This window comes from Macrosteles quadrilineatus, unplaced genomic scaffold (assembly GCF_028750875.1).
Source record: "Macrosteles quadrilineatus isolate MER2022 unplaced genomic scaffold, UCM_ALF_1.0 Scaffold_1__1_contigs__length_201487025, whole genome shotgun sequence".
NCBI lineage: Eukaryota > Metazoa > Arthropoda > Insecta > Hemiptera > Cicadellidae > Macrosteles > Macrosteles quadrilineatus.
In genome coordinates, this window is record NW_026542594.1 from 164,611,190 (window position 1) to 164,638,509 (window position 27,320).

Here is a 27,320-nt window from a genome sequence, read left to right on the forward strand (position 1 = left end):
TCAAACAAACAATTGTTCAGTAGGTGATTAAATAATTTCGTCTATGGCGATTGTTAAAGCGTACATTATACCATCGATTTGTCGAACTATTAACAAGAATCCGACAATAAACTTCAACTAAATCAATCGATAGTTCTGAATTAATTTCGATACATGCGATTGCTTACATTGAAGTTTAAAGCAGTTGACCTTTACTCCCTAGAGACTAAAAATAGACGTGTTACTCCCTAGGAAGTAAAAGAGCCACTTTAGACCCACGACCATTGACTTTATAAACACTATATGTAGTCAATGCATTATGTATTCTACGCATAATTAAAAACGGCCGTTTTTGTTGCAGTATGATGAAAAAGTATTTAGATGGATGTTACCGTACCGGTATATGCTGATAGATATAATAGACCCAACTGAAACAAATAATACATTTTAGATGTACAAGCTATAGATGGAGTGGGAATGTTTTATGGCTTGGTATTTATTGGTAAAATTGTTATTATTAGTTAAAGATGCCATTGTGTAAAATGATAATAGGTTTAACTAAATTTTTACCACATGTGATAGGAAAGTGGTGTTTTATTAGAGAAAAACTTCTAACTGAATGTATCCTGATGATTTATGACTGTATTCCGTGATAGGGATTCAGTAAATTAAAATGAAGGTTTCAGAAAATTCTCTTCTACTTTCAGAACTATGGTCGATCATTATTTACTCTACACCTCAAATATTGTCAAAATTATCCTGGTCCGTACCTATTATAATTTCAATCGCACGTAGTATAACAATGTTATAAATTGGTTAGCGAAGCTTTCACTACCTATAATAATCTTCTAGCACCTTTTGATACTAAGAAATACATGTAAAGTATCTCGCATCTCAGTAAAGTTCGTTATTTTATTCATTCATCTTAATTTGTTTACACAATAAAATCGTTTAAGAGCAAGCGGGGGTCATATAGTATTGTTCGGTCCCCCCTGTGATCAAAATAATGATCTTTGTGCAAGAACGGTATAAAAGAGACGAAAATGCGCTTTTTAGTACATAACCGATGAAAAGACAAACAGGTGTCAGAAAAATCCCTTCCAAGTGACAAGAGAATATGGCAATGACATCTCCTGCTGTGCCTTACATGAGCAGGACAAGCCTTTACACGCCTGATGCTCTCAAAGGCTGTGGAGCTCATGGTTTTTATGGCTGCTCCATGGATCCTTTTGATAAAGATCAACGCTAACAGTTTTTCTGAGACAGGTGTCATCATCGTATTAGCTTACTGGTACTTCACACTACTTACTACTTGTACTTTCTTGTCGAAACATGAATATGATGTAAAAAAATTGCGATATAGTTTTCTACGGCAGAAACATTACACTAAGGTTAGGTTGGAATTTATCTGTTTAATGTGTTCTCCTATCTTTTGTGATTAAGTTATTCTTTCACCATGTTAAAGGGAGAAAATGTCACAGGCTTAATATGTGCAATATTAGCCCTGGCTGTGATGCGATATACACTTCATCGCAAAAAAAAAAAAAATGTTTTATAAAATGTCTAAAAATGATGTGCAAATAAACTTTCAGATCAAGTAATGCATTTGTTTATACGGAGTGTGAGCACTATCTACGAACGGGATTGTATGCCAATAGTTATTCTTGAAAAGGAAAAAAACACAGGCTTATGCGAAACTTAAGTAGTGCGAGTGCAGTAGTGCGATCATGTGTTCATACCTGTCAAGTTTTGAGGTTAAATGAAAACAAACAAACTGGCATATATTCTTGGAATTGACAATAGTTATAATATACTTTAATTTTACTCTAGCCTATTTTTATACAAGTACTTGGCCATTTAGAGAATATTTCCTGTGAAATAGAGACGTGATTCCTGATTCCAAATCAACTAATGAATAAGTTGTTACTTACTTATTGTCTGAAAATTATAGGTGATGGTTGCTTTGAAAGTAGTTTATTATATGAGCAAATATTAAAATATTGATTATTTTTGCATAAGTTAATTCATTTCGATCATTGTATTAATGGAATAATGTGGTTGCTGTGACTGGGATACACATAAAATAACTGTTGGGACGTACAGTAATAATGATTTACTTTTACGTACAGAAAAATAAATCGGACAATTAAATATACTAAATTATTTTATTTTTCCTAATTGAGCATACTTTTGTGAGTAATAAAACACGGCCAATAATTATTGACAACATGCCAGTTTCTTTGTTTTTGATTTAACCTCAAAATTTGACACGTATGAACACATGATCGCCTTACAGCCAAATAGGTTCCCACCACACCTTAACCACTTCTAGCTAAAAAAATCCAACTGTACCTGCAAGAACTCAAGCAACAACAACAAAGGTAAATTTAATATAATATAAGCTCTTGAAGATTGATTGAAATTTTAATTGAATATCTCCAAAGTAAATACATCATGAGTATTTAAATATAGTCTTATAAATATCCATAAAAACACTAGCAACTAAGAGTCTAAAACAAGTTGAATAAACGAAATTCACAAATATTTTAGTCCAACATCTCTCAAACACGTTATTAACTGTTCAGCTGCGATTGAATTCAATTAATTTTATATTCCGTGTGACGCATGCACGGTGTATGACAATCAATTCTCGCCCACGTGGTCACTCACACTGTACAATGGACGTTGCATGTAATTTCACACCTATGCATCCAGACATCAATCACCTCTGATAGGACCCAATTACTCCAACTAATTGTTGCATTTTATTTATGGCGTTCCCAGTATTTCCAAGTTTACATGTGAAATACACGTGTAAGGGACACTGAAACCTTATTCATTTTTTAATTACGTGTGGAAATTGTGTTTTGTGTTTCTAAAAAGTGAAAAGATTTTATTTAAAATTAATTCTCACTTTTTCTAGACGAAATTCTAGTGAAAAAATTGTTTCTTTTAGAGTAATGAATACATTACTAATCAGAACGTACGTGTTATTGGTTTTATATTAACAAGTATAAAAGAACCTCATAAAAGGATTTTTTTAATTACTAGGCATTTTTATACAATGCACAAATTGTAATGACGATCTATATATGCCTGTAGTTTAATGTAAAATTTAGAAGGTTCAAAAGTCCAAAACCTCATATTGCTTATTTTTTGTCTATATCACTATAAATCCAACAAAGCTACTGGAAATACTGCAGTAACATTTTATCCAGACATAAAAAAAACAGTACATAATAAAATAAATGTAAATTAAATGTAAATTTAAATAATCTAAAAAATCCAAATTAAGTTTTAATAATCTTTACAATACTTAATATTATATGAGATCATCTTATATATATATATTCTATTTATCTGAGATCTTCTATATAGATATATATAGAATTTTCTTAATTGAGACTAACTATGTTGGTCTTCTAAAGGTACATTCAATTTTAAGTTTTTAAACGCTAAAAGCTGTTTAGGGGCTCACACATTTGCAGCCAATTAATTTAATGTCTTTTCCTCTTCACGGAAACTTTTAAAGGCCTCCTTCGGGGCGAATAAACGCTCTTTGCGACACCTTTTAATGGCAAAAGTTTGGATTTTCCGTCGTTTTAGCCATTCCATTTGTACGTAATATTTAGCTGAAGATGCAAAGTATCAAATTGGTCAACACCAAATAAGGAAATAAAAAATTATAGTGTACAAATGTATATATTTCGGACCATGCAAAATGTATATGTTATAAGGAATAAAGTAAAATTACGAGAAATTCACTACACACATTTTTAGTGCACTCCTTAACAGCGCAGGCTAATCTTGGACCACTCCAATTATTTTCATTAATATTTCTGAAATGTCACTATAATTTGTTATTTTCGCCTAATAGGCTGTCCCACTGACTTTGAGGAATAGACAAGTCAGTTTATGTAAATCTTCCAAATTGTCTATCTACCAAATACTCGGTCGTAATACGGTAAAATATGCAGGTGTAGATATAATTATTGTTATTGAAGACGTTTTATCCGTCTGAAATGTTTAAAACATTACAATATTTATCAATCCATCTTAGAATGAACAATTTGGAGATTGCAATGACATTAAAAACTAAATTACGTGGATAGGCAAGAATATTATAACATCATCAATACGCTATGCAAAATATGAAATTAATTTGTTATATGTTAAATAGTGTTCCATGTTAAAAAACAAATTAAAATAATGCAAAACAGTTATTTGTAAACTTTTTTAATGGCTAGTAGAAAAATTTATTAATAGTTGATGAGAATCGTTTGAAAATATAATTTTTATAACGTAATAAATTAAACAGTTTTCGGAGATTACAAATCATTTGGTCCCAGTAAAACTAATTACTCAATTAGCATTTCTCGTGAGCAACCCTTCGGGAGGGCCTTCTGCGACACTAAGTAAAAAGAGACATTGTGTTCTGAGAATTCTTTTTAATAAATTCTTTTAGTTAATTAAAAATTCAGATCAGCTACAGGCATGCTAGGTGGAATTCAATGGGGCGGAATTATTAAAACATCATTTATATTCTTCGTTAGGCCTTGGCCTTTCATTGTTTAAATAGCGTTAAATATAACCCTTCCCTTTTCCTTATGTTGAATTCTAAGCAGGTAAGATCATCCTTGTTGCTAGAAAAACGCAATATAGTGAGGAATATCTTGGCATCAACACATTTCAATTGGCGTACGTCAATTCATTACAAGAACAATAAATTTATTTTCAAATATTTGTTTACATCCGGCCAGAGAAGTAAACTTTTAATGGTCTCTGGGTTTGGTTTAAAACCATTTTGATATCAATTTATGGCCTGATAGAACAGGTCTGTCTAGGTGTATAGCTGGAAACCTGGATAACTTGAAAGAATAGGAAATACCACCATATTCTATAATGATTCAACCCATATTCAACCAATATTATACATTAAATTATATAATTTAATAATATTCTATAAATCTTAATTTTTGTTTCCTTCTTGGTACTGATATTTAATTTTTTACGGAATATTTTTGCTATATTAAAGATTGCTAAATTTGCGTTATAATGTGAGAAAATGATCCTTGGTGGAAAATACTTCAAGAGTGTCTACTAGAGATACAAAACTTAAATTTGGTATAAATAAAGATTAAAATAAGTATTTTAATTCTTTCATTATTTGGGGTGTTTGTTTCAATTGGAAAGGGATTTGTTGGTTGAATTATTAGGCTTGTGATGGGGTAATGTTTATAAATTATTTAAACTATGGTAAACATTTATTTATTTTAGTAATAGGGACCATGTTGGTGCAAAGTTTGCAGATGATGTTCCCTGGCGGCAGCGACCTCGTGAGTGTCTGCCAGGTATCCGGACTTGAGCACCACGGGCTTGGCGAGGGGTCCGTGGTAAGGCGCCACATGATGGAAGTGTCCATGGTCGGCGCCGTAGTCTGAGACGTATCTGCCACTGTAGTGGTCACCGTAGCCTCCGTGAGCCTTGGCCTTGGCTACGGCGGCGAAATGCTCAGCCTTAGCAGCGGCTACCTCGTGAGTGTCTGCGATGTGCCCGTCATGCAGGACGTGTGGGATGGCGGTGGGACCGTGGTACCTTATGTCTCCACGATGGCCGTCATAAGAGCCACTGTATTCCTGGTCGTGACCGTATCCGTAGTCTCCTCCGTAGTGAGATTCCTTGGCTAGAGCGGCGAGATGAGCGTTCTTGGCTGCTGCTACCTCATGGGTGTCTGCCAGGTAGCCGTTGTGGAGGACGACAGGCTTGGCGGTGGGTCCGTGGTAGTAACTGCAGTACACACTCTGGGTGTATAGGGCAGCAAAAAGTACCAAATACTGCAAAGCAATGCTTTTTGTTAGATAAATCTCAAAGTAATACATAAATTATGAATTATTACTCTGATATTAAATTATTGTGAGTTTATGTTATAATGTTCCGTAGTTTCACATCAGCGTATTGATTTTTAATGACAAATCTGTGTCTCGTTTGTTTAGTGACATCGAAGTACGCAAACTCTTATGCTTATACACCTTTTTCAAATAAATGTAATAATAAAAGATTATGATTGATAAATTCAATGACAGTTACAAAATAAATCCCACAATAATAATTTAATCTAACCTATTTAGTCAATTAGAGGAATTACAATTTGTAATTTTTTATAATACAGTACTAACTTGTTACTTTTCCGATACTAAGCTATACCCGTTTGTTAACTGTGTTGCAGTTTTAAAACTTATTGTTGAATAGAAAAAAATTGCAAGTAGAATTTTCACTTAAAATTTACTTTCGCTCATAACATTGTAACTTTGTTTTGCGACCTTACTTGAAATACCTTGTGTATTAAATAAAACTTTAATTATGATATCTCTCTTGTGTGTAGCTATTTTTACGTGCAGTGAAATAGATACATTCATTGATCAATTAGTTGGATATTGAGTTTCTAAATATTCTCCAGTCTATGTCATCCATTTAATCTACCCATGAAAATATTTGTCTACTAAAACTTAAAGTTAATACTTTAACTTTAAGTTAAAGTATTAACTTACTGCACAAGTTAATACTTGTGCAGCACCAGTTTTAAGGACTGTGAGTAAACTAAACATGCTCTCACAAATAAGACCAGAGATTTTCAAGAGTAAAATATATAATATCACATCTAATATTTAGAAATAAGAGAACCGCCTTCTATTAAATGAGCTACAAGTGTCTTAAACATATATAAAGTGCAGATAGACTCACCAGATTGTTCATGTTGTAGAAGTAGAGTGCGGATTGTGAATGTATGGATCTCAGTTCTCTCCTTATTTATACTACAAATAACTGAATGTATGTGCAAATATCCTGTTATTACAGGATATTTGCACATACATTCAGAAAGAATTCAGTAAGCTGAATTCGTAAGAATTCAGATGTGAACACGAGCACTTTCCTGCTCTACTTTCCTTTGATTGGTTGATTATTTATAGTCAATAACTGGATTTCATCTAATAGTTAAAAGTCAATGGTAGGATCAATTCTAACAAAGTTTTATCTCGTCATTATAACCTAAATTTGAGAATTATCAACCGGTTTAAAAAAAATTCTTAAAAGTTTCTATTGTAATAAAATATTTACTTTTAGATTGAGAAGTAATCAATTTGTAGTTACACTTTGAACCCGTATTATAACCTTATTATAAGAACAAATTTATAGACAATTTCTAATAATTGGTTCAAACCTTTGTTGCGATCAAATCCAAAAATAATAATAGTCGTATTTTGTTATTTGATAGTTAACTTTGTGTTTTTCTTTCTCTTTCTCATTTGTTTTAGTGTTAAGTAGGACTTTATCAAAATAATAGAGCCACATATAAAATATAAGATTTTATAAAGACAATTAACCGTTCGTATTTCTACATCTTATGACTCAATGGAGTAGCCATTTAATATGTACGATATCTTAAGCTTGTACGTTTGAGTTTTACATCCTGTTCACTTTATTGTTTTATACTATTGGACACCAAAACTGTGCTTTGCTCCAAATAAAAGTGTTCAGTGTAAAATTAAATGACAGGATATAAAATATCAATGTCTAATTGGCTGATATAAAGGTTACATTGTTTTTTTCGGTAACCATAAGTTAAAAATAACAGTAAACATTTGGCTTTGTTCTGTCGTTTAAGATTAAATTATCAAAATATTGTTTAGATCTGTAGTTAAAATTTTAATAATTGCAGGACTATCCATATTGCAACTGTTGTTACCTCTATAGACACATCAGCAACACTGGAAATTCCTTACAATTATCTTTTAGAATTTTAAAACAATTGCAATGCTACAACACTCAAAGTAGCCATCTTCAACCTTGAGATGAGTCAAGTGACATGTTAGTTGGTCATACTTTATTTTCATGTGTTATTGGATTATGAGTTATCAAACATATCCCTCTAACGGCAATCTTATGGTAGGCAGTAAACATTAGGTTCCCCTCAAACGAAATGTCGAGCTTTATAACCTTGGAACCCACATAATCCAGCAATCGTGTTCATATAAATAGCGTAAATATAAATGTAAGAAATAATGTCCCAAAGATGACACGTACTGTACTATTATTAGTGAGCAGGGTCAATTAGTGTATCTTATTCGTTTGTGATTTACCATGTACGATTTAAATTAAATCGTAAAAATGTTTTTAACACCTTTGAGTGCTTCTAGTCATTTTCAAAATTTATAAATCTATTTATGGACTTACATATGATTTACAAAATGAACCTACTTTAAGTACATAGCTTATTTATTAATGATTATGTAACTTACAGCGTGTTTAATATATTTTGCATCATGACACTACACGACCTAATTAATATTTGTAAATGGTCAGATATTTTTATCCAAAACATTTTAGGACTATTGTAATGTATTTATGGCTTGTAACACAGTGCTTGCATGTAATATTTAAAATTTAAATTATATGCTCATTTTAAGTACTTAAAAATATCTTTACTCCAATAATATACTTGGCAACCTTTAGCTTTGATTTAAAAACGAACGCCTATAGATTTATTGACCATTCAATGTGCCGATTTTGTATCAGTTCTCATAAATGTATCAATTCCTCATGATTGTGATGATGTAGATAGGCAGTTGATAATTTTCAATGCCATGAAGCCTAGCAACTGCTGTGGACCGTTTATAGCTCGGCTGATTGCTCTATTGTCAGTTTCCTTCATCGGACTTCAATAATGACACATCTTGTCCATTGTATTCGGACATTACGTGTATTTCATATTGCTCATCTCTGGGTGGTGATTTATATTGAACTAAAAAATAAGAAGTAATGTTATCCGTTTTGTTATGTAGATTTTAATAAGTTTTCCTTATATACAACTATTTAGCATGTGCATTGAACATAAACTTGTAAAATGTTTTTAAAACACGTGAATATCAATGCAGCAATAATGGTAATTTAATGTTGGTTGTAGTTCGAATAATGATATTAAAAATACATAATAGTCATATGTGGACCATATGTGAAGCAGTACACCTAATTCAGCGTGAAATGTGAGTTTTAACACTTTTACATAGCTTCTAGTAAGAATACAACCACGTGTAATCTTGTGGTATTTGAGTGTTACTGTGATGAATACAGGTTGAACTCCTAGCTCAGTCATTGCAAATCTCTTTTGATCTTAATATTTTACTGAGTTTGGCTATTCATATATGAGAAAGATTCTTGAGTTAAAGCATTAGTTTAGTTCAATTTCCTGTTAATAATCTAAAAAAAACATTCAATCAATTAGAGTGGTTTTAAAATTAAGTTAGCATGCAACGTGGTCTATTAAAAAGTGGATACTTTGAAATATTATAACTTTGTATACTGAGTGTAGGTTCCTTATTTTCACATTTATCTTGTAGTTTACTACTGTAACTGTATTGACTGAGCTCAGTCTTCACAGGGGGTACATGAAGCGTGACCATTAAATTACCTTACAGAGTACTATCTACCATGCAGGTTTTACAATGTACTATCAAAACCCTAGAAAATGTCAATATAAGTTTGGTTTGGATCTATGTAACCTGTGATGGGTTATATGAATTTTATTTACCTTTTTTGACTCACCAAATCACATTATTGTTTATCAGATAGTTTAAATTACTTGAACTAGACAACGCCACTTAATTTTCTGGCCGAGGACATAACTATTCAATCCTTTTATATAATACTTGAAGGCGATTTCTACGAAACACTACTCCTCCGATAATAATGGACGGATTTTTACAAACGATGAGTCAAAATTAAGCATTCTTTGTGTAGACGCCCCCTTTCACCAATTCCTGTAATAAAAGTCCTCGGGCTTTTCCCCATAGGACATCAAAATCTCAATGTATTTCTTAAGAAGAAAAAATATTGTTTACTTAAACAGAAAAAAAAGATTGTATTAATTGTATACCTAAACAGCTGTTCATAGTAATCTCAGTTCATTTACAAAATGAGTTCGTTTTCAGATTCGATAACTGGAGTGGAGTGATTGAATACATTATCTTTGGGTTGACTCTTTTAAGTCGACGGGAATTAGGACTGTTATTCGTTTTGAAATCACGCCTGTAATATTTTGCAATTGCTCGAATTCGAGCAACAGGTGCACTAGTAATATCTATGTTATGCAGCAAACCATTGCATGGGTGGTCAAAACAACACCTTTTACAAGACGCACACCCTAATGTAAGGTTACTAGGTTTGCTACCAGCCAAGTACTGCCTACACATCAGACATTAACGACCCTGCAATATCTGCCCTAGCCGTTAAATCTAATGTTCTTATTGCGTCCTATTGTGACAAACCCCTTCAGTCCTTGGTCCACTTCCAAATGGGGTGGGGCATTGGGCAATGAATATAGCGCTCCTTTATGTGGCAAATAAGTAACACTTTAAAGAATAAATTCTTAGTAGCCTACTCTGAAATCTAAAAAAAAAACTCTTGTTAAAAGGGAATTTAGTATACCAAAAAACGGGTTGTAAGTTTGAAATATGTGTGTGCTGTAACATATTATAACACAAATATTTGGATTATTTAAAACAGCCATATATCAGTAAAGGATATCAATTCTAATGCATCTTCATAAATCTGAAATAGCAATGTTTTATACTTTGTATGTTGAGTTTGAGGGTGTACTTCTGATCTGTACTCTACTTTAAGACTACTTCACGATTACATCTATATCACAGTATTTCGGATCACCAACATATAAGCTCAAAGCTCGTTGTTGGTATTAAAAATGGTATTCCTCATTGTGCAATATCAAATGCATACGCGTTTATATTACAATTTCACAGTCCAAAGCTCATCAAAGCGAAACAATATATGATCACATTTGGCTTTGTAGAGAGAGTACTTAATTACCAGACTAGATGAATTATAGTTCACTGAATAATTGATATTAATGTACATAACTAAAATTATATGATGATTAGTGTTATATCGATACACACCTTTTTATTTATAAAAAAGTATGTGAGGGCCTAAGCTATAACTAGAATTTGTGTCTTACATTTTTATGGTAGAGTAAAGGTGAAAATAGAAGTTAGTGTACGTACTTGGCTGGAAACAACATGATATCTTCGAGAGATTTGAGGATACTTAATGACTGGACATATAACTATTGTTATTAAAAGTTCAATAATTAAATACATTGCTATTTGGTAAAGTAATAATAACTAGTAAACACGTTGCTCAAAATCGAGCAATATATATAATTAATATTGCAAGAAGTAATGTAGTTATTTTAAAAACAAATAAAAGTCATCATGATTTCCGATGAGTTTAAAAGACTTTGAATTGAAAATAAATAACAGCAATTAAATTATACAGCTGATCAAAATGTAAACAATTTTGTTCTTCATAAGGATAACATGAGAACTTTAACAGCCACTGGGACAGAGTCCAAGGGACTTTTTCAAAAATGTCAGTTTGCAAATCTACGCGACACGCTCTTTCCAATGAGACGTCAATGGATCAAATCGGTTAAGAAATGGCGGAGGAGTTCAACCGACAAAGTTTCATGTAGCGTATTAATTATATAGATTTAAATCACTACTGGACGCCACATTTAAAATATAAGAGTTTATAAACACAAATAACTGTTCGTATTTCTACTTCACACGATTCAATGGAGTAGCCATTTCATATGTACGGTATCTTAAGCTTACACGTTTGAGCTTTACATCCTGTTAACTTTATTATTTTATACTATATGCCACCGAAACTGTGCATTTGCTCCGAATAAAAGTGTTCAGGGTAAAATTAAATCAGAGGATACAATATCAATGTCTGGTTGGCTCATAATTAGGTAATATAGCTTCACGGTAACAACAAATAAAAAATAACAGTAAACATTTGGCTTTGTTTTGTCGTTTAAGATAAAACGAAAGAATATAAACATTATGCCAGAGTGCTTATTCCAATTCAATAAATATTGAACGGCTACAATAAATATAGTGCAATGAACTCTGAATCAGTTTTGTCTTAGACTAGTACAGTTCTAGTACAGTTTAGTCTTAGAAATGATGCTGTCAAGACCACAAAAGTTGGCCTTGCTGTGATTGATCTACCACAGAAGGAAGAGAAAACACCACCGAACTGTTTGGGTGCATCCTACGTATTCTGGAGAACAGACAGCTACAGTACATGGAGCTTTTTACACCCTATTTTTACAGTTGAGAAATGAAGAAAATAAGTTTTTTTTATTATTTTCGAATGTGATTATAGTGCAAGTTTAAGGACAAGACATATACATGGGACGCTGGAAAGGCTGGATTCATTGCAGCACAAATTCGTCGCCAGCTGTCCCTCGTTTTGTTTTTGTCTTTGTATATTTCCAAAGACCTATCCAAAAGTTCTGGTTTCTCATGAACCAAACTAATCCATATCAACATCTACCATGATGATATAGAAAACTAAACAGACTAAAAATTAAAACTAAATTAAATAAATAGCAAAACAAAACTACTGTGTATCTCAACTTGCTCCGGCGCCGCCGGATCCGGCGTCTGGCGGTTTCGCCGGTAAGTCTGTCCCTGGCCTTCGCTCAAAGGCCACAAGCATACACGTGTTTGTATTCTGTATTGTAAGCACAAAGCGAAGGCCTATACAATACACGGGCTCTATCTTTTGTACAGATGCTATATTATAGCTTGTATACCCGTATTTCGACTTGTATTCGTGTGCTTGAATAAGTGTTTAATCTTAATACACCTTGCAACTTCTTTCCTCATCGCTAAGTTAACGTTTACAACATGGTTTGGGGTTAAATTGTTTAATTTTATACAACGACTAGCTGTAACCCGCGGGCTTTGCCCCGTTTAACTTCTTAATTTTCAAGATGATCTCGTTCGCATGGCTCAATCACGTCCTGGTTGAAGTTCGTTCGCTACGCTCACTCACCTTTAGGTTGGAGCTCGTTCGCTGCGCTCACTTGCCTTCAGATTAGCTCGTTCGCTACGCTCACTTGCCTTCAAATTGCAAATTAGCTGTTGCCATAAATGTAAAAGAAATAATAGTGCTGCACCCTGTTGGTAATCCTTGTAACTTTAATGCTATTGAACATCATAGAACAGAACCAACTTATTTAATTGAAACAGCGGTTAAGATTCATTAATTTTATTTCTCACTAGCTGTGAGTACCCGTTCTTCGTACGGGTTTATTCAAGAATAAGGTTACAAACTTTTTGTAATAACAATGATTAATTTATTTTAACATAATTTAGTACATAAAAATACATTAAAAAACTTAAATCTTAAAAAATATTCGAAAGTTTTAAATAACAAAGTTGGCAAAGATAGCAGAGTTGAAGCGCTTAACATTTGTCACAGCGAAATTACAATATCAAAATTTCAAAAACAACAAATGACATACATTGAAAATAAATATTAAATAGTGAAGAAAAACAAAAAACACAAAAAATTAAAAGGTTGCCTAACTTAATGCCTCTTCATATACTATATTAGTGGTTCGACCGCCTGGGGCATGTATGTAAAGGTTGGTTGGCGATCGCACTCGGCTGCACGCCACGTACAGCTGTCCGTGTGAAAAACATTGCGCGTCACCTAGTTCAATCCCTGCTGTTGACAGTGTCTGACCTTGCGATTTGTTGATCGTCATGGAAAAACATGGATTTAAGGGAAATTGCAGGCGCTTAAACTCAAAGGGATAGTTGCTTGGGATGAGGGGGATCCGGGGGACAAACACCACTTCTCCCGCACCACAGCCTGTTAGAATTTCGGCTTCTATGACATTTCGCTGGAGACTTCGAATTCGAAGCCGAGTCCCATTGCATAATTTAGGAGGGTTTAAATTTCTTAGAAGCATAACGGGAATACCAATTTTAAGATTAAGTTCGTGGGCGGGTAGTCCAGGTGCTGTCACCGAGTCAAGAAACTCTGCCGGGTAGTGCACTGCGTCATCATTTCTTAGAACTGTGTTCACCGACAAATATGTCTTGTCCTCGCTTAGGAATAGGGACATCACTTTCTTATTTATCTTTGTTGAAACTTCATTTTTTGGAGTGAGAATAGCCCTATTGCATAACCAGGCACTGCTCTTGTTTGGGAGGTCTTCAATTCCTGGATAGACTTTCTCGATGAGTTCATCTTGGGTTTGAACAATAACACCAAGAGAAGGTGGTATATCGATAGTTCCATCAACGTTACCCAGCTTTCCATCTCCCAACTTTAACAGAACATTGGAGAATTCTTCCACCTCATTTCCAATATTGGCCCGCATGTTCTTTGTTAACGCCAGTTTGTTCATTATTGGCCATAGGGTAGATCTTTTCATAGAGGCGTTAATTTCATCCGCCCTTGTGCCTCTCACTACAACTGGCAGAGTTTGGCGGAAGTCACCAGAGAACAATACCGTCACTCCACCCATGATCTTATTACTGTTCCTCATATCTTTGAGTGTTCTGTCGAGGGCCTCGATTGTCAGTTTATTGGACATCGTACACTCGTCCCAGACTATTAAGGAGGCTGCTTGTAGAACTCGTGCCATGGGAGCGCTCTTCGATATAGAACAAATCGGGATGTCCATATGCTCTACATTTATTGGGATTTTGAACATGGAATGGGCAGTTCTTCCACCTGGCAGAAGGGTTGCTGCAATGCCAGAAGAGGCCACAGCAAGAGCAATCTTACTGTTTGATCTAACCTTTGCGAGAATCAGCTTTATGAGGTAGGTCTTTCCAGTACCTCCAGGAGCATCAAGAAAAAACATCTTGTTTCTTTGTCCATTTATGCTCGTCAAAACTTGCTCATACACTTGGCGCTGCTCCTCGTTGAGAGTTGGCGTACACTGTTCAATAAACCTAATGAGTTCGGGATGGTCGTAACTTGTCTCTCTGATATAATCATGGTTTAACTGATTGACATCTATGGCTGGTACTGGTAAGTTGTAGCTTTCGAGCCCAAGTCCTCCCATGCGAGTGATTGTCTCTTGAATGCTTGCTAGGCACTGGTCATATATGATAGGATTGTTTTCAAAGGTGGTGTTAATGTCGACTTGATGTGCAGATCTCAAAAAGTCCTCTGAGAGGGAATCTCTGAATCTGATCCAGAGCTCAAGAGGGTTGCTCACATTGCAAAATACTAATAAGACACTGAAGAGATCCCTCAACTTGGTGGGACTGTCAGAAACAGCAGCTTCTGCAAGAGTGCCCTCCCAGCACGCATCATCCTCTAGTAAACCAAGGGCACGGCATGCGGATTGGAAATTTGGATGGAGCACACCATCAACAGTCTTGAGATCCTCAAAAGATGTTGGACCTCGAACAGTGTGTAGGAGGAGTCGGAGATGGTAACGCTCACTGCAGCTTGGATGGACAGTGTACACCCTACCGATGCACGGATCTTGTCTCACGTCAGGATGTCCTGGTACTGGTTGTCCTCTCCGCCTCCTGGACCAACCTCTTTGTTTAGAGTATGTGTAATAATAGGGCAACTCGTTGTAGAGGAGGGTTCTTGAAAAGGCGTCCGTCTGGCAGAGATTGAAGAAGGCCAAAAGAGTTGTACTTTGGTCCATTCTTTCCCGAACATTGCCTGGCTGGAAATATACTCTTTGCTCATTTGGAAGGTGGACCTCTAAATGCAACACAGCGGGAAACCTCTCATGTATAGGAAATGATAAAATTCTCCATACCGCCTCAGATGTGCATATATACCGACCACTTTGGTACATTTTAATTTCGTCTGTGTCATTACTTACTGCAAATGTGGCCTGGTCACTGCCCTTGTTTATGTACTTGCAGATGTACTTTATAGATTTTACACTGCTACAGTACTCAACGTTAACATGTGTTAGAAATGTTCGGGACAATACAGGCGAGTAAGGTACTACCCATCGGTTGTCCATAGGGATTTCATCGTTACCTACTCTGATTAGGACATGATGGCCTCCATCATCTGGGGAGCGCCTTCTGTATGTTGGGTATCCATTGTCTCCTGTTGCCGTTTCATTGACAAATGGTCTAGGGTATCTTTTGCTACAGTGACCATCCTTCATACAGGGAAGCTTGCGCTGTCGCACATTAAAAGCTCCGCATGGTCCGTGCAGCATGTGAGTCTTGACTATATCTGCAAGTTCAGGATCAGTTTCAGGATTTGGAAGCTCTGCAGAAATGACTTGATCTATTCTATTTGGAGGAATGGATTCTTCAAGCCAAATCAGGATATGAGCGTGTGGAAGACCACGTTTCTGCCATTCAACAGAGTACATGTAGCAGCGAACTGAGCCATAAATCTGGCCTTTCATAAGAACAGCAATCATACAGTTAAGCTTCAAATGAAAAACTCGTGATACCACATCATACCGGTCGTGAGCAGACTGCCTTTCTCCAATTACACTCGTGATTTCTATCCATTTTGGATTTGTTGTCATTGTTATGAAAAGTTCTGGACGACCAAACTTCCGAACATAGCAAAAGGCGTCCTGTGTGCGAGAATGCATATATCTAGGACCTCCAGTGAAGGTGGCAGGTAAAATTATCTTTTGCCCCATTTCTTCTACGTTGTCGTCTCGTCTTAAAGCGTCTTGAAGGTGTATGTAATTCTCTGCTCTCAGTTCCTTTTGGTGCGTACGAAGATACAGCAGCCTTTCACTCTCAACTTTAGCGTACATGTCCACCAAGTACTGGTTCAAAAGCTGTTTGAATTTATGAATGTGATTTGCTTCACCTTCTCTAACCATAATGCGATAGGCGTAAAACTCTCGTGAGCTAGTTTTCTTTGTGGTTGGTTGTTTAGTAACCGGGTTTACATGATATAAATTGAAACTATATCCATCTTCGCCTCTACAAAACATAAGGGGATATTGTAGGGCATCATAAGATCGGTGGGTTTCATATATTCGTTTCAAACCCTGTTCTCTTGAATTTAAAATGATGTCTCGATGGTCACTTGGATCCCCAATCATCAAAATAGCAACCTCATTGACTGTTGGTTCATTGTATCTACCTGGGTGGTCCCCTGCAGGGCGTCTGTCGGCTCTAATAACAATTTTGAAATCAGGTGAATCTACAGGAAATGTTTCTAAAGTAGTTTTGAAGCTGAGCAAGTAGGCGTTATTATTCTGAAGCATGTTTTGCAAAGCGGCCAACATGTCATGATCAAGGTCTTGAAATAAACTTTGCCTTCTTTGAAGCTGGACTTGGTCATCCCCAACAAAGTAAATCTGAAGGTAAGACGGCGGAAGTCCAGGGGGTGGCAAAAGAGAGCCGATCAAATGGTACACTTGTCCTTGAACCTTAAATGTAGGCATATATGGTCCTTCACGGATTTCATTACCTCCAAAAGAAGTCATTTGGAACGCACTATTGTAGGCCCTGATATGTCTAAGAAAATTTCGCGATTGAGGTGATTCGTCCGATATCCATGTACGTAGCGGCTCAGGTGCTTCCAAAATAGACGGTATGGACACTTTACCAGAAGCACAACATATTCCACGTGGTTCCTTTGACCAACTCAAAGCGTGACAAAACCTACAAACTTTATCAAAATCTCCAATATTGGCAGCTTCACTGTAACGTGTAAAAGGATCATATTGGAATCCACTGTTGTGTGTGTCTCGCCATTCTGTTAAATTTCTTTCGACATGCCGAGTTCTTTCCCGCGCGATCCTAGTTTGTCTTTCTGCGTCGCTCTCAACGACTCTGTTCACCCTATGTCTTTCAGAATCAGCGGCAACACGGGCATTTCTGTCAGCAATGTCCTGGCTTGCTCGAAGTTCCTCCACTCGGGTCGCCTCGTCATGCAAAAGTAGAGTTTGCTCTTCAACAGTGCGACGGTACCTATCATTGTCGATTATATGTCTAGCTTCCCGCTCTTCAGGAGTTTCATTATTCCTACGTTGGTTTTGCCGAACTCTATCTCGTTCTTGCCTACTTTCTCTCTCTTCTCTTGTTTCATTTTCCCTCCTGCGAACGTGTAGGATTCGGTCACTGTTTCGACGTGCTCCTCCCTCCTCCACTGTCTCGTTTTCCCTCCTTTGAACATGTAGTATTCGGTCACTCTCCCGACGTGCTTCTTGCTCCTCCTCTGTTTCGTTTTCCCTTCTCTGGACGTGTAATATTCGGTCATTGTTCCGACGTGCTTCTTGCTCCTCCTCTGTTTCGTTTTCCCTCTTCCGTACGTGTCGTATTCGGTCACTGTTCCGACGTGCTTCTCGCTCCTCATCTGTCTCGTTTTCCCTCCTCTGAACATGTAGTTTTCGGTCACTCTCCCGACGTGCTTCTTGCTCCTCCTCTGTTTCATTTTCCCTCTTCCTTACGTGTATTATTCGGTCACTGTTCCGACGTGCTTCTCGCTTCTCATCTGTCTCGTTTTCCCTCCTCTGAACATGTAGTATTCGGTCACTCTCCCGACGTGCTTCTTGCTCCTCCTCTGTTTCGTTTTCCCTCCCCCGAACGTGTAGTATTCGGTCACTGTTCCGACGTGCTTCTCGCTCAACCTCTGTCTCGTTTCCCCTCTTCTGAACTTGCTGTATTCGGTTGCTGCACCGACGTGCATCTCGCTCCTCTTCTGTCTCATTTTCTTTTCTCTGGACGTGCCGTATTCGGTCCCTGTTCCGTCGAGCTTCTCGCTCCTCTTCCGTCTCATTTTGTATTCTTTGGCTAAATCTTAAACGTTCAGTGTCTCGCCTGCTTTCACGTTCTTTTTCATTCTGCTGAGACCTAAATAGGGCGACACGCTCTCGACTGGTTGAAGGTCGTGCATAATCTTCAACCACAACGGAACTTAAAATTGTCGACTCATTATTGCTATGTACACCATCATCAGAGTCCGAATCATCATAATCAACTGATTCCGTGGATACACACAATTTTTGTCTCTTGGCATTATTTGTTTTTCTACCCAAATTGCTTTTTCTCTTGCGAGGCATACTCTTCAGGACATATTTATTTAGAAACAATAGAAAATATTTCAACAAATAATGTATTAAAGATTAACTTGTAACCTCTCAACTAAAGCAACAAAAATATTGTCCATATGTTTAGTTGTAAACAAATTTAATTTGTGTTTGACACTATGTCAACGAATATCTCTACTGTACAGTATGAAACATCTGATTGATGCAAATTCATATGGGAATATGAACTTTTTTAAAAACATTACCTCAAAAAAAAATAAATTAAAAGAAGAGTAAATTTTCTTTTATTTATAAACGTGAAATAATTTAGGACATTATTAACTATTATAACTTTTATTTTGGTGTAAAGAGTAATGAACAATAATAAACTGGTCAAGTTTGTTTGCTGGTTAGTAGCGCACAGATATTAAAGAATAACAATCAGCTGATCGTAATTTTGTTATCTAAAATGTTTAACTTTTATATTGAATACTTTGTATTGAATCTGTAATTTGAATTAAATTTACTTCTAACCAATTAATGTATTATTATTTTAATTATTTGTACGGTAATGGATGAAATGTACAAAACCCATTGTTATAATTAGCAGAACTGGTGTTCAGTTATATAATATAGTATACATTTCGTATGGTTTTTAAGTTGTGTGAATCGATAAGGCTATGGTTAACCTTGAGTTCAAATAGGCTAACGTTTTCTAATCACAGCTGTATGCCAATGTCAAAATTAAGATTGTATTTCAATTAAAACCATGTGCATATGATTAGTTGTAAACAAAGCAACATTCTTCCAGAAATTCCACGTCAAAAATCGACAAAAACTTGATTTTCAAGGGTTTACTGTTAAATATCTAACTGTCTCATATTCGATGAAATACGTCTAAAACCATCTCATATATGTATAGTATTTGGAAAATAAGTTTCAGGCGGGACAGTGCTATAGTTATTGAGGAGTAGTTGTAATAAAGTGCGTATTTTAGCGTTACCAAGAGAATGACAGATAGACAGACAGACAGACAGACAGACAGACAGACAGAAATTGAGATAAGGTTTGATTCGGTTTCTCTGACCTATGAAATGTAAAAATAACCAAAAAGTTCATTATTCTAAGCAATGTACAGACAAAACTCTAATTTTATTTATATAGATATAGATATTTGACAATTATTACATTTTTGTGACTTTTCTTCATTGCTAATTAATATTAAAAGGTTTGACAATTATGTCACCAACATTCTTTTAAATTGTTACCATTATTGTTCCCAAATCTACGATTATTTGCATTTTATTGGTTGTAAAGATTTCAAATATCCAAATATGTCTACAAATATTCCATTGTACTACTTAGTACAAGTAAAAACTAATGGTTGATTTTATCTATTTATGTAAAAGTTATTTATGTTGTATATGTTCATTTTGGAGGTTACAATGTTCAAGAGCTAGTGTAAGTATAATACACGATTTATTTGTAGAGTTTGCAGACTAACCATTGCAGAGAACCAACTGAATAAGTTTTAATGTTTAAGAATTAGGCCTACCATATGTTTACTAAAAATATTTAATAATTAGATTAACATTATCTCAGCCACCAACTACAGTTTTACTCAAAAATATTCGTAAATTGTTGTATTTCGAGTTTAAGTAAGAAAATAAAATACTGGATTCGTTAGATTTAAAAGAGAAGAGAATAAGTCATCCCTTAGGAAAGATTAATATATTTGCGATGCCAACTCGCGATATAAATAAAGAAACAATTACAGCTTGACGTTCGGGAAGACAAATGGTCTGACATCAATAGTACGCTTATTAAGCACAATGGAGACTTGGTTGGATTAAGAATATTAATATTCTAACAACTACTGCAAATATCAAAGAAGTTTTTGAATGAATGTTTTATGTATGGTTACATTATGTGAAAAGAGTCATAATCTGGTAAGTTGTCATTTAAAAAAGGAAATACACTTTTAAAGCTACCGGTATATGAATTATGACATATTTTGAAACATTGTTATTTTTCTTTTTGGAAAATTCGTTATATATATCTTTTTATATTAAGACCAGCCTAAGATTGCAAATATGAATCTTTACCAAATTCTACCTAATTTTATAGCCTGTCAAAAAGAATAATGATAAAAAAGAGGTCCTTAACATCACCTCAATATTTGAAACAGCTTGACTGCTATACATTAGACCGAAACCTAGCACAACAGAATTAAGCCTTTAAATCCATAAGGTAGTCCCAAAATGTTGATTCCTGGTTGATTAAATGTTGCTATTTATTTTTATAAAGCCAATTTCGTCTTTAGGCATTTAAGTTTTTAAGTTAAGTATAGTAATAACATTATTACAATCCATTTTACAGGCCTTAATTAAGACAGACTCAATTTATGACAAAACGGGCTTCCTTACCCATTAGAGGCCTGTAACACAAATTTTCGTTAGCAAAATGGTGCTGACCTCAGAACAGAGAATAGTGCTGACTAGTTTCGTTGTACGTGCAACTCAGGTAAAACTTGCTGCGAAGCTGGTCAGGAAAATATTTGTTTCTAATTTAATACATTCCACTCTCCCGACAATTTTTATGACATACGTACAGTCGATGCTGCCAATTACCTGGCTTTTGTGGCAATGCCCAATCAAATGATGCCACCACATGCAGGCTTGTTAGTGAAGCACCGCCGCCCTTGTTATGCAGTGCCAATTATCAATGCAATTTGTGAATTTCACACTTCCGCTTTTTATCCTCTAGATTTTAAAATCTGTATTAGTCCATAAATAATATTTTTTAAACTTTTTAAAACGCACTAGTAATAAAGCAGGACAATGATTAACAATAAGCAACAGACAGGAAAATGTCATATTTTATTAATGTATTGTTTTAAACAGCTGATCAGTGTAAATAAGCATTAAACAGCTGATTGACGTGCTGAGTAGTGTTTTTGCATATTTAAAGTTGGTATGGACATAATCACATGTAAAAATGAGTTTACCTAACCCGCCATGTTAAACTTCCCTATCCCAAGCGTGATGTATACAACTTCCTTACTTCTCGAGTGATGTAAAGTATCAAAAACTCACTCGGTGATGTAAAGAAACCCATTTAAATAACATTGAGTGCTTAACTTAAAAAATATAACTCTATGGAGCCAACGACGTTCAATGCTAGAAATCAGCTGTGCGCTTGAATGTTATTGTTATGCTTTAAAGTATTTTCCTACCTAACCTAGCTTTTGTTAGTAAAAGAACGTTACTGATAGAAGATGAGTGAATTGGATAATGAAAAATATTGTACGTAAACCCATGTATATTGCCGGGTCAGGTAAAGTCTTGTACGTTACACGTTACGCAAGAGCGTGTTTACATCACTTAGGTGAATTATGCAACTCGCTTCCGCTCGTTGCACAACATTCACCTGCGTGAAGTAAAAACGCTCTTACTACACTTGTAATGTAAATAGCTATTTCTCACTTTTATTAACCAACTTTCTTAACTTTGGTATCATAAGGTTTTTAATTGAATTCTCTTTGAAAAATATACCAGTTGAATATTTTTTCTTATGAAGCTTTTGAGATATTTACGTTTTAATGTTTTAAGCGGCCACCATTTTTTAAATAAACATTCAAAAAATATTCTTGAATTTATAACGTTTTTGTGAAAAAAAAACAATATGGCGGCCATACGAGTAGATTTGTGTTTTTGAAAGTTTGAATATATTTTGACTTGTCTATGGTCCAGGAATAACACATAAAAAAATCTGTAAAGAGTTGTAACCAAAAAAGCAAGATATTATATTTTACCGGCAGAAAGGATATGCATATTGTAATGAAGAAATAAAATCCACAGCACTAATCGATTATAGCTTTCACAAATCATCGATTATTAAGTACAATAATTTTAGTGTATATGTGCTGCGAATGTAGCAATATAACGCTTTTTTGACGCAAGAGTCGAAGAGACTTAAGGGCGTGAAGTGCGGCCAAGTGGTTTATTAGATTTCATGATGTCAGCTGAACAATACTGCAAGGTCAGACAACAGGGAGAGAATGTGATAAACCTGAAAAGTGAAAAGTCGTGCTTTATTTGCTTTTTGGAACCTCGAGATATTCGATATACGACTGTTCGATTGATGAATTCATTATACTTTATGGAGAAAAGTCTGGTTACAAAACAGTTAACTGCATTAAGTGTGAGTAGCTGACTCAGCCTAGAACCAAGAGGTGATTAATCTCCTACCCTGTGAGCTGATGCCATATATTGTAAAGCATTAGGGAATCTTGCAGTGATGAAAATAACTTTCACTAAGTTTCAGTAAGAACTAAGTCATGATAAAAAATACATGTAGGTAATTTATGGCATTGATAAGTTTTATTCTGTTGTTTGTTAATCTTATTTAGTTATCAATATTCAAAGGTTAAACTTACGTTGGAAAAAAAATACTAACGTAGGTTTTACGCACCACAGAGGCCAATAAATTTAAACAGATACGACCAAACCAATAAACTGCTTTTTAAATATTCTACATCTCTCTCTGTAGTGAATATTCATTTTACAAATTACTAGCAGAGTACCCGTTCTTCGTACGGGGTTGTCATATACGTATGAAATAATTATTGCAGGTATACTCTAGCATTGAGTTTGCAATGTTGGAGTTTAAGACTTGAGAGAATTTGGTTCTTTATATTTACAGTATGCTATAGTATTATAGATTTAGTATAGTATATACAATATAGTATTACACATCTACCATAGACATTCTGTTCTACCACTGCCTTTAAACAATATAAAAAAGTAAATTATCAAACATTCACACGATATCACAAATTATGTATTAAATTGAAAACATAAACATTACTGTAAACAATCCTACCTTGACAGTTCTCATTGAGTATCACAGCGTTTTGATGCTGCTTACTTCTTAGCTGTTACCCTATCATAATTGCAAAAAATATTATAGTGCTGCACCCTGTTGGTAAACCTTATAACTTTTTAATTCTATTGAATATCATGATAGTATCAACTCGTTTGGTCGAATCAGCGGACAAAATTATTTAATTCCTTTGAAATGTGAATACCCATAAGATTAACATGGGAAACTCCAGAGCCACTGGGGGAGCCTGAAAGGAGTATTGAGATAACAATATGCTTATATGTTAATCGGGAATGTAAGCTATTATCCCCCCTAATTTCAGCCCAATCAGACCAGACATTTTCGCGTTTACTTGTCACAAATATACACACATACATCCAAACTTTCTCATTTATAATATTAATAGGACAATCGTATTTACTACCTTAAGATCATATTTTGTTAAAATGTATCTGACACTTTATTTAATAGACAATGTTATACAAAACTTGTCTATAGGTAAACATGCTTCAGTACTATAAATGGTACGTATATCCAGTTATAATTACTTTTCCAGAGTCTTGTGAAGCATTTTGTTCGGTATATTAAAAATATGATTCAAAAATCAAATTTATTGTACAGCGTGAATAGTGAGTAACTAAATTTATTTTCAAAACACATGAACTGATTTTATTTGAGCAAGCTTTGCAATTAATCATAAACAGTAACTGTATAAATAAAACAGTAATATTTTAACCACACATGGTGTGAACTGTGGTTAGTTAGCACTGGTTAAGTGGAGCGAAGATTCGCTCGGGCTACTTTGGGGGAAAATGTTGACAAATTAACCACCGCACTGCGTCACACAGGGTGAGATATAACGGTGAGCGTACACCTCCACCGTAGTCGCCTTCTAAACGGTTGTGTACCTTTGTCACAAAGCATCAAATAGACAATGCTAGTAAATGCCTTACGAATCTACTCAACTTATTACACCTGATTAACTCTATATAATGATATAGAACGAAAAGCATTAAAAAGATAAACCAGGTCCTTGTGTAAGAGACCATAATTTGAAATACAGTAGTCATCTTTACTGATACTAGACCTGTGTTTCATGTTGTAAAATGTGGTTTTTAGATTACACTAGGCATTAGTTCATCTGCTGTGAGGGTCACCACTGATGGTAGAGTGATAAGGGACGGTATTTTACCCGTAGCAGAGATTGTACACTCTCTCTATCCAATATAAATTACATATTCAGTGGGAAGAACATAAATCAACTATTTTCGTGATTATTTCTATTTATACAGTTTCTTTCCAAACTATTATGTAGAACCTAATTAAACAAATAATTTAGTACATCAAAGCAATTTAGAATACTAGTATAATTTAGTACGTTATGGAGAAAATTCCAAAAAAAACTCTTTATTACTAATTTTCTGAGCCTGGAGGTTTGCTGCTGCGGGGGTAATTTTGGGGGTCCCAAACTAATATTTAGCAAAACTAAAACTGAAAAATGTTGAAAATAATACTTTCTAAATATATCCTGGATATGGGGGAAATTAAAAAAGATGCATTATACTATACGATTGACATTTCTCTTTATTCGATTGGAAAATTAATACTAATTACAATGGTTGTATAAATTAGAAGATAGAAGCATAACTTAAGGAAATGCAAATGCAGCTTGGAATAATAACTATACATAAAATTATCGATCAAATTGTATGCCTATGATCTAAATATAGGAGTAAGCTTCTCAGCTATGGTTTTTCTTTGTTCACATAAATAATAACGAGTCGCGGAACAATTTTCGTTTACAAATCCGTGTTGATTAGCTAACAAGCAGTGGTAAGAATTGCCCCTTGGCTCACCAATTCTCCAATGGGTATATGAAAGTTGTTTTCCAGTGGATATCCATAGGAAATGTGGATAGTCACCCAAGTCATGACCACCAAGATATACATAATTTTCTGGATCTGTCAACATAAACGATATTATTTTTAGTTGATTATTTAGTAAGATATTATTTTTGGGCATCACATACCTTGTTGAAATAGAGAGAACTCTGTCCTTATCACCATACCTCCATTTTACACACAAACACAAAAAAAGAATACTGAAATAAAATGAAATACTAAAGTTGTCTGTTTCCGACATTTCACTGCACTAGTGTCATCGTGCGGCGTTTTCAAGGTTACCCTATTTCTCTCACATAAACGTTTTGAGTGCCTAACGACGACTGACGACTTCATTGTTGGTGAAGAAGGGGGATGGGTGGATTTGTTATCCTATTCAGCTGATGGCACTTTTACCCTTTGTTTTGACTTCTCCATGCATCCATTAATTTTCTGTCTTACTACATAAAAACTTTGCAATACATTTATTTTTTCAGACTTACTACCACATATATAATATTACACATTAAAACACGCGGCTAGATGTGCAGATTTGTAAACGCTATTGGATTTTCTTAAGGTATGTGTAGAAGAACGGTCAACACCCTGGTGTTCTTATTATAAACGTGTAGTCCAATCTCTGAACAGAGAATTCACGAGGCCATAACAGAGGTTTTAAACTGGTAATAACTTATGTCAACGTATTTCAGAATAAACAACAGTAAATTAAGAAAATAAATTTTAACAACTCCATAGATAATGTGATACTGGTCTACTGTCAAGTTTGTGCAACCATTGAGTGTAATGTTTTGAAAAAGCTACTTACTCATACTCCTCATGGTTTCAATAAAAGTGTTCCACTCATCATCATTTTCGATTGTCGCCAGATTCATTCCACGATCATTGCAGTCACTAAGGGCGTCCAACCATGTTTTCTGTAACACATAAATGATCAATAATCTATTTACAGATTGTTGGCTTCAAAATAGAGTATTTTCAAAAGTCATTCTTATATTTCTGTAAATTTCTGTAAATACATAAAATTCAAATTAAATAAAGTATTTTTTTTAATTTAACTTTTTCCGTCTACACATAAAAGGGGTGAATATATACTTAGGCCCTAATACAGATTTAAAGGTTCTAACTAAGTCTTAAAATTACAGTTCCATCAAAAATTCACAACATATGTCTTTCTATATTTTAAATTGTTTTGTGTAATACAGTAAAAAGAAAAATGTTAAAGCTAAATCCACATATTTTAATGATTGCGTGGAAATTATAATAAGCTTTTAAAAGAAATCAAACGAAGAAATACCCGTCTAAAAATGTACAAAATTGTTAATGCATTAGGGATAAAATCTCAAAAACATTAAGAAAGGGCTTTTAGCGAATTTCCCTATAGGGAAGTAGCTATTACCGTAGGTCTTATGGTAAGACTTAGGCCCGGGACCGATTTACTTTTTCATTTTGGTGTCCCCAGAGGCCAAAAACACCATTCGTTCAAATTTTTATATATGTATATATATATATATGTCCGTGAACACGATAACTTGAGTAATCTTTATCCGATTTTGATGAAATTTGGTATAAAGGTGTAAGGCTGGATAAACTTGAATGAGTTTGCGATCCAGCATGATCGGACCATGGGAACAGGGTTTTATGGGGGGTTTTATGGGGTAAAAATAGGTTTTTCTCACTTTTGA

The 27,320-nt window shown here is 34.8% G+C and overlaps 3 protein-coding genes across 3 annotated transcripts in view; all 3 read right to left on the bottom strand.

Annotated features, from left to right (window-relative positions):
* Window positions 1–5,252: 5,252 nt before the first annotated feature.
* On the bottom strand, window positions 5,253–6,741 carry LOC129002302 (cuticle protein 5-like). The gene is made up of 2 exons (XM_054430001.1): window positions 6,721–6,741; window positions 5,253–5,813 (listed from the first exon to the last, which is right to left on the bottom strand). The coding sequence occupies exons 1-2, from the start codon at window positions 6,730–6,732 to the stop codon at window positions 5,253–5,255; spliced, it is 573 nt and encodes a 190-aa protein (XP_054285976.1). The 5' UTR covers window positions 6,733–6,741.
* Window positions 6,742–13,432: 6,691 nt separating this feature from the next.
* On the bottom strand, window positions 13,433–18,886 carry LOC129002309 (uncharacterized). The gene has a single exon (XM_054430011.1). It carries the CDS (start codon window positions 18,884–18,886, stop codon window positions 13,433–13,435), a length of 5,454 nt encoding a protein of 1,817 aa, XP_054285986.1.
* A 7,549-nt stretch (window positions 18,887–26,435) lies between these two features.
* The window catches only part of LOC129002315 (protein kinase C-binding protein NELL2-like), a 57,643-nt gene continuing 56,758 nt past the window's right edge, over window positions 26,436–27,320 (bottom strand). The window contains exon 6 of the mRNA XM_054430023.1: window positions 26,436–26,552. Within this exon, the coding sequence (XP_054285998.1) occupies window positions 26,436–26,552 (117 nt within the window). The remainder of the gene's footprint in view (window positions 26,553–27,320) is intronic.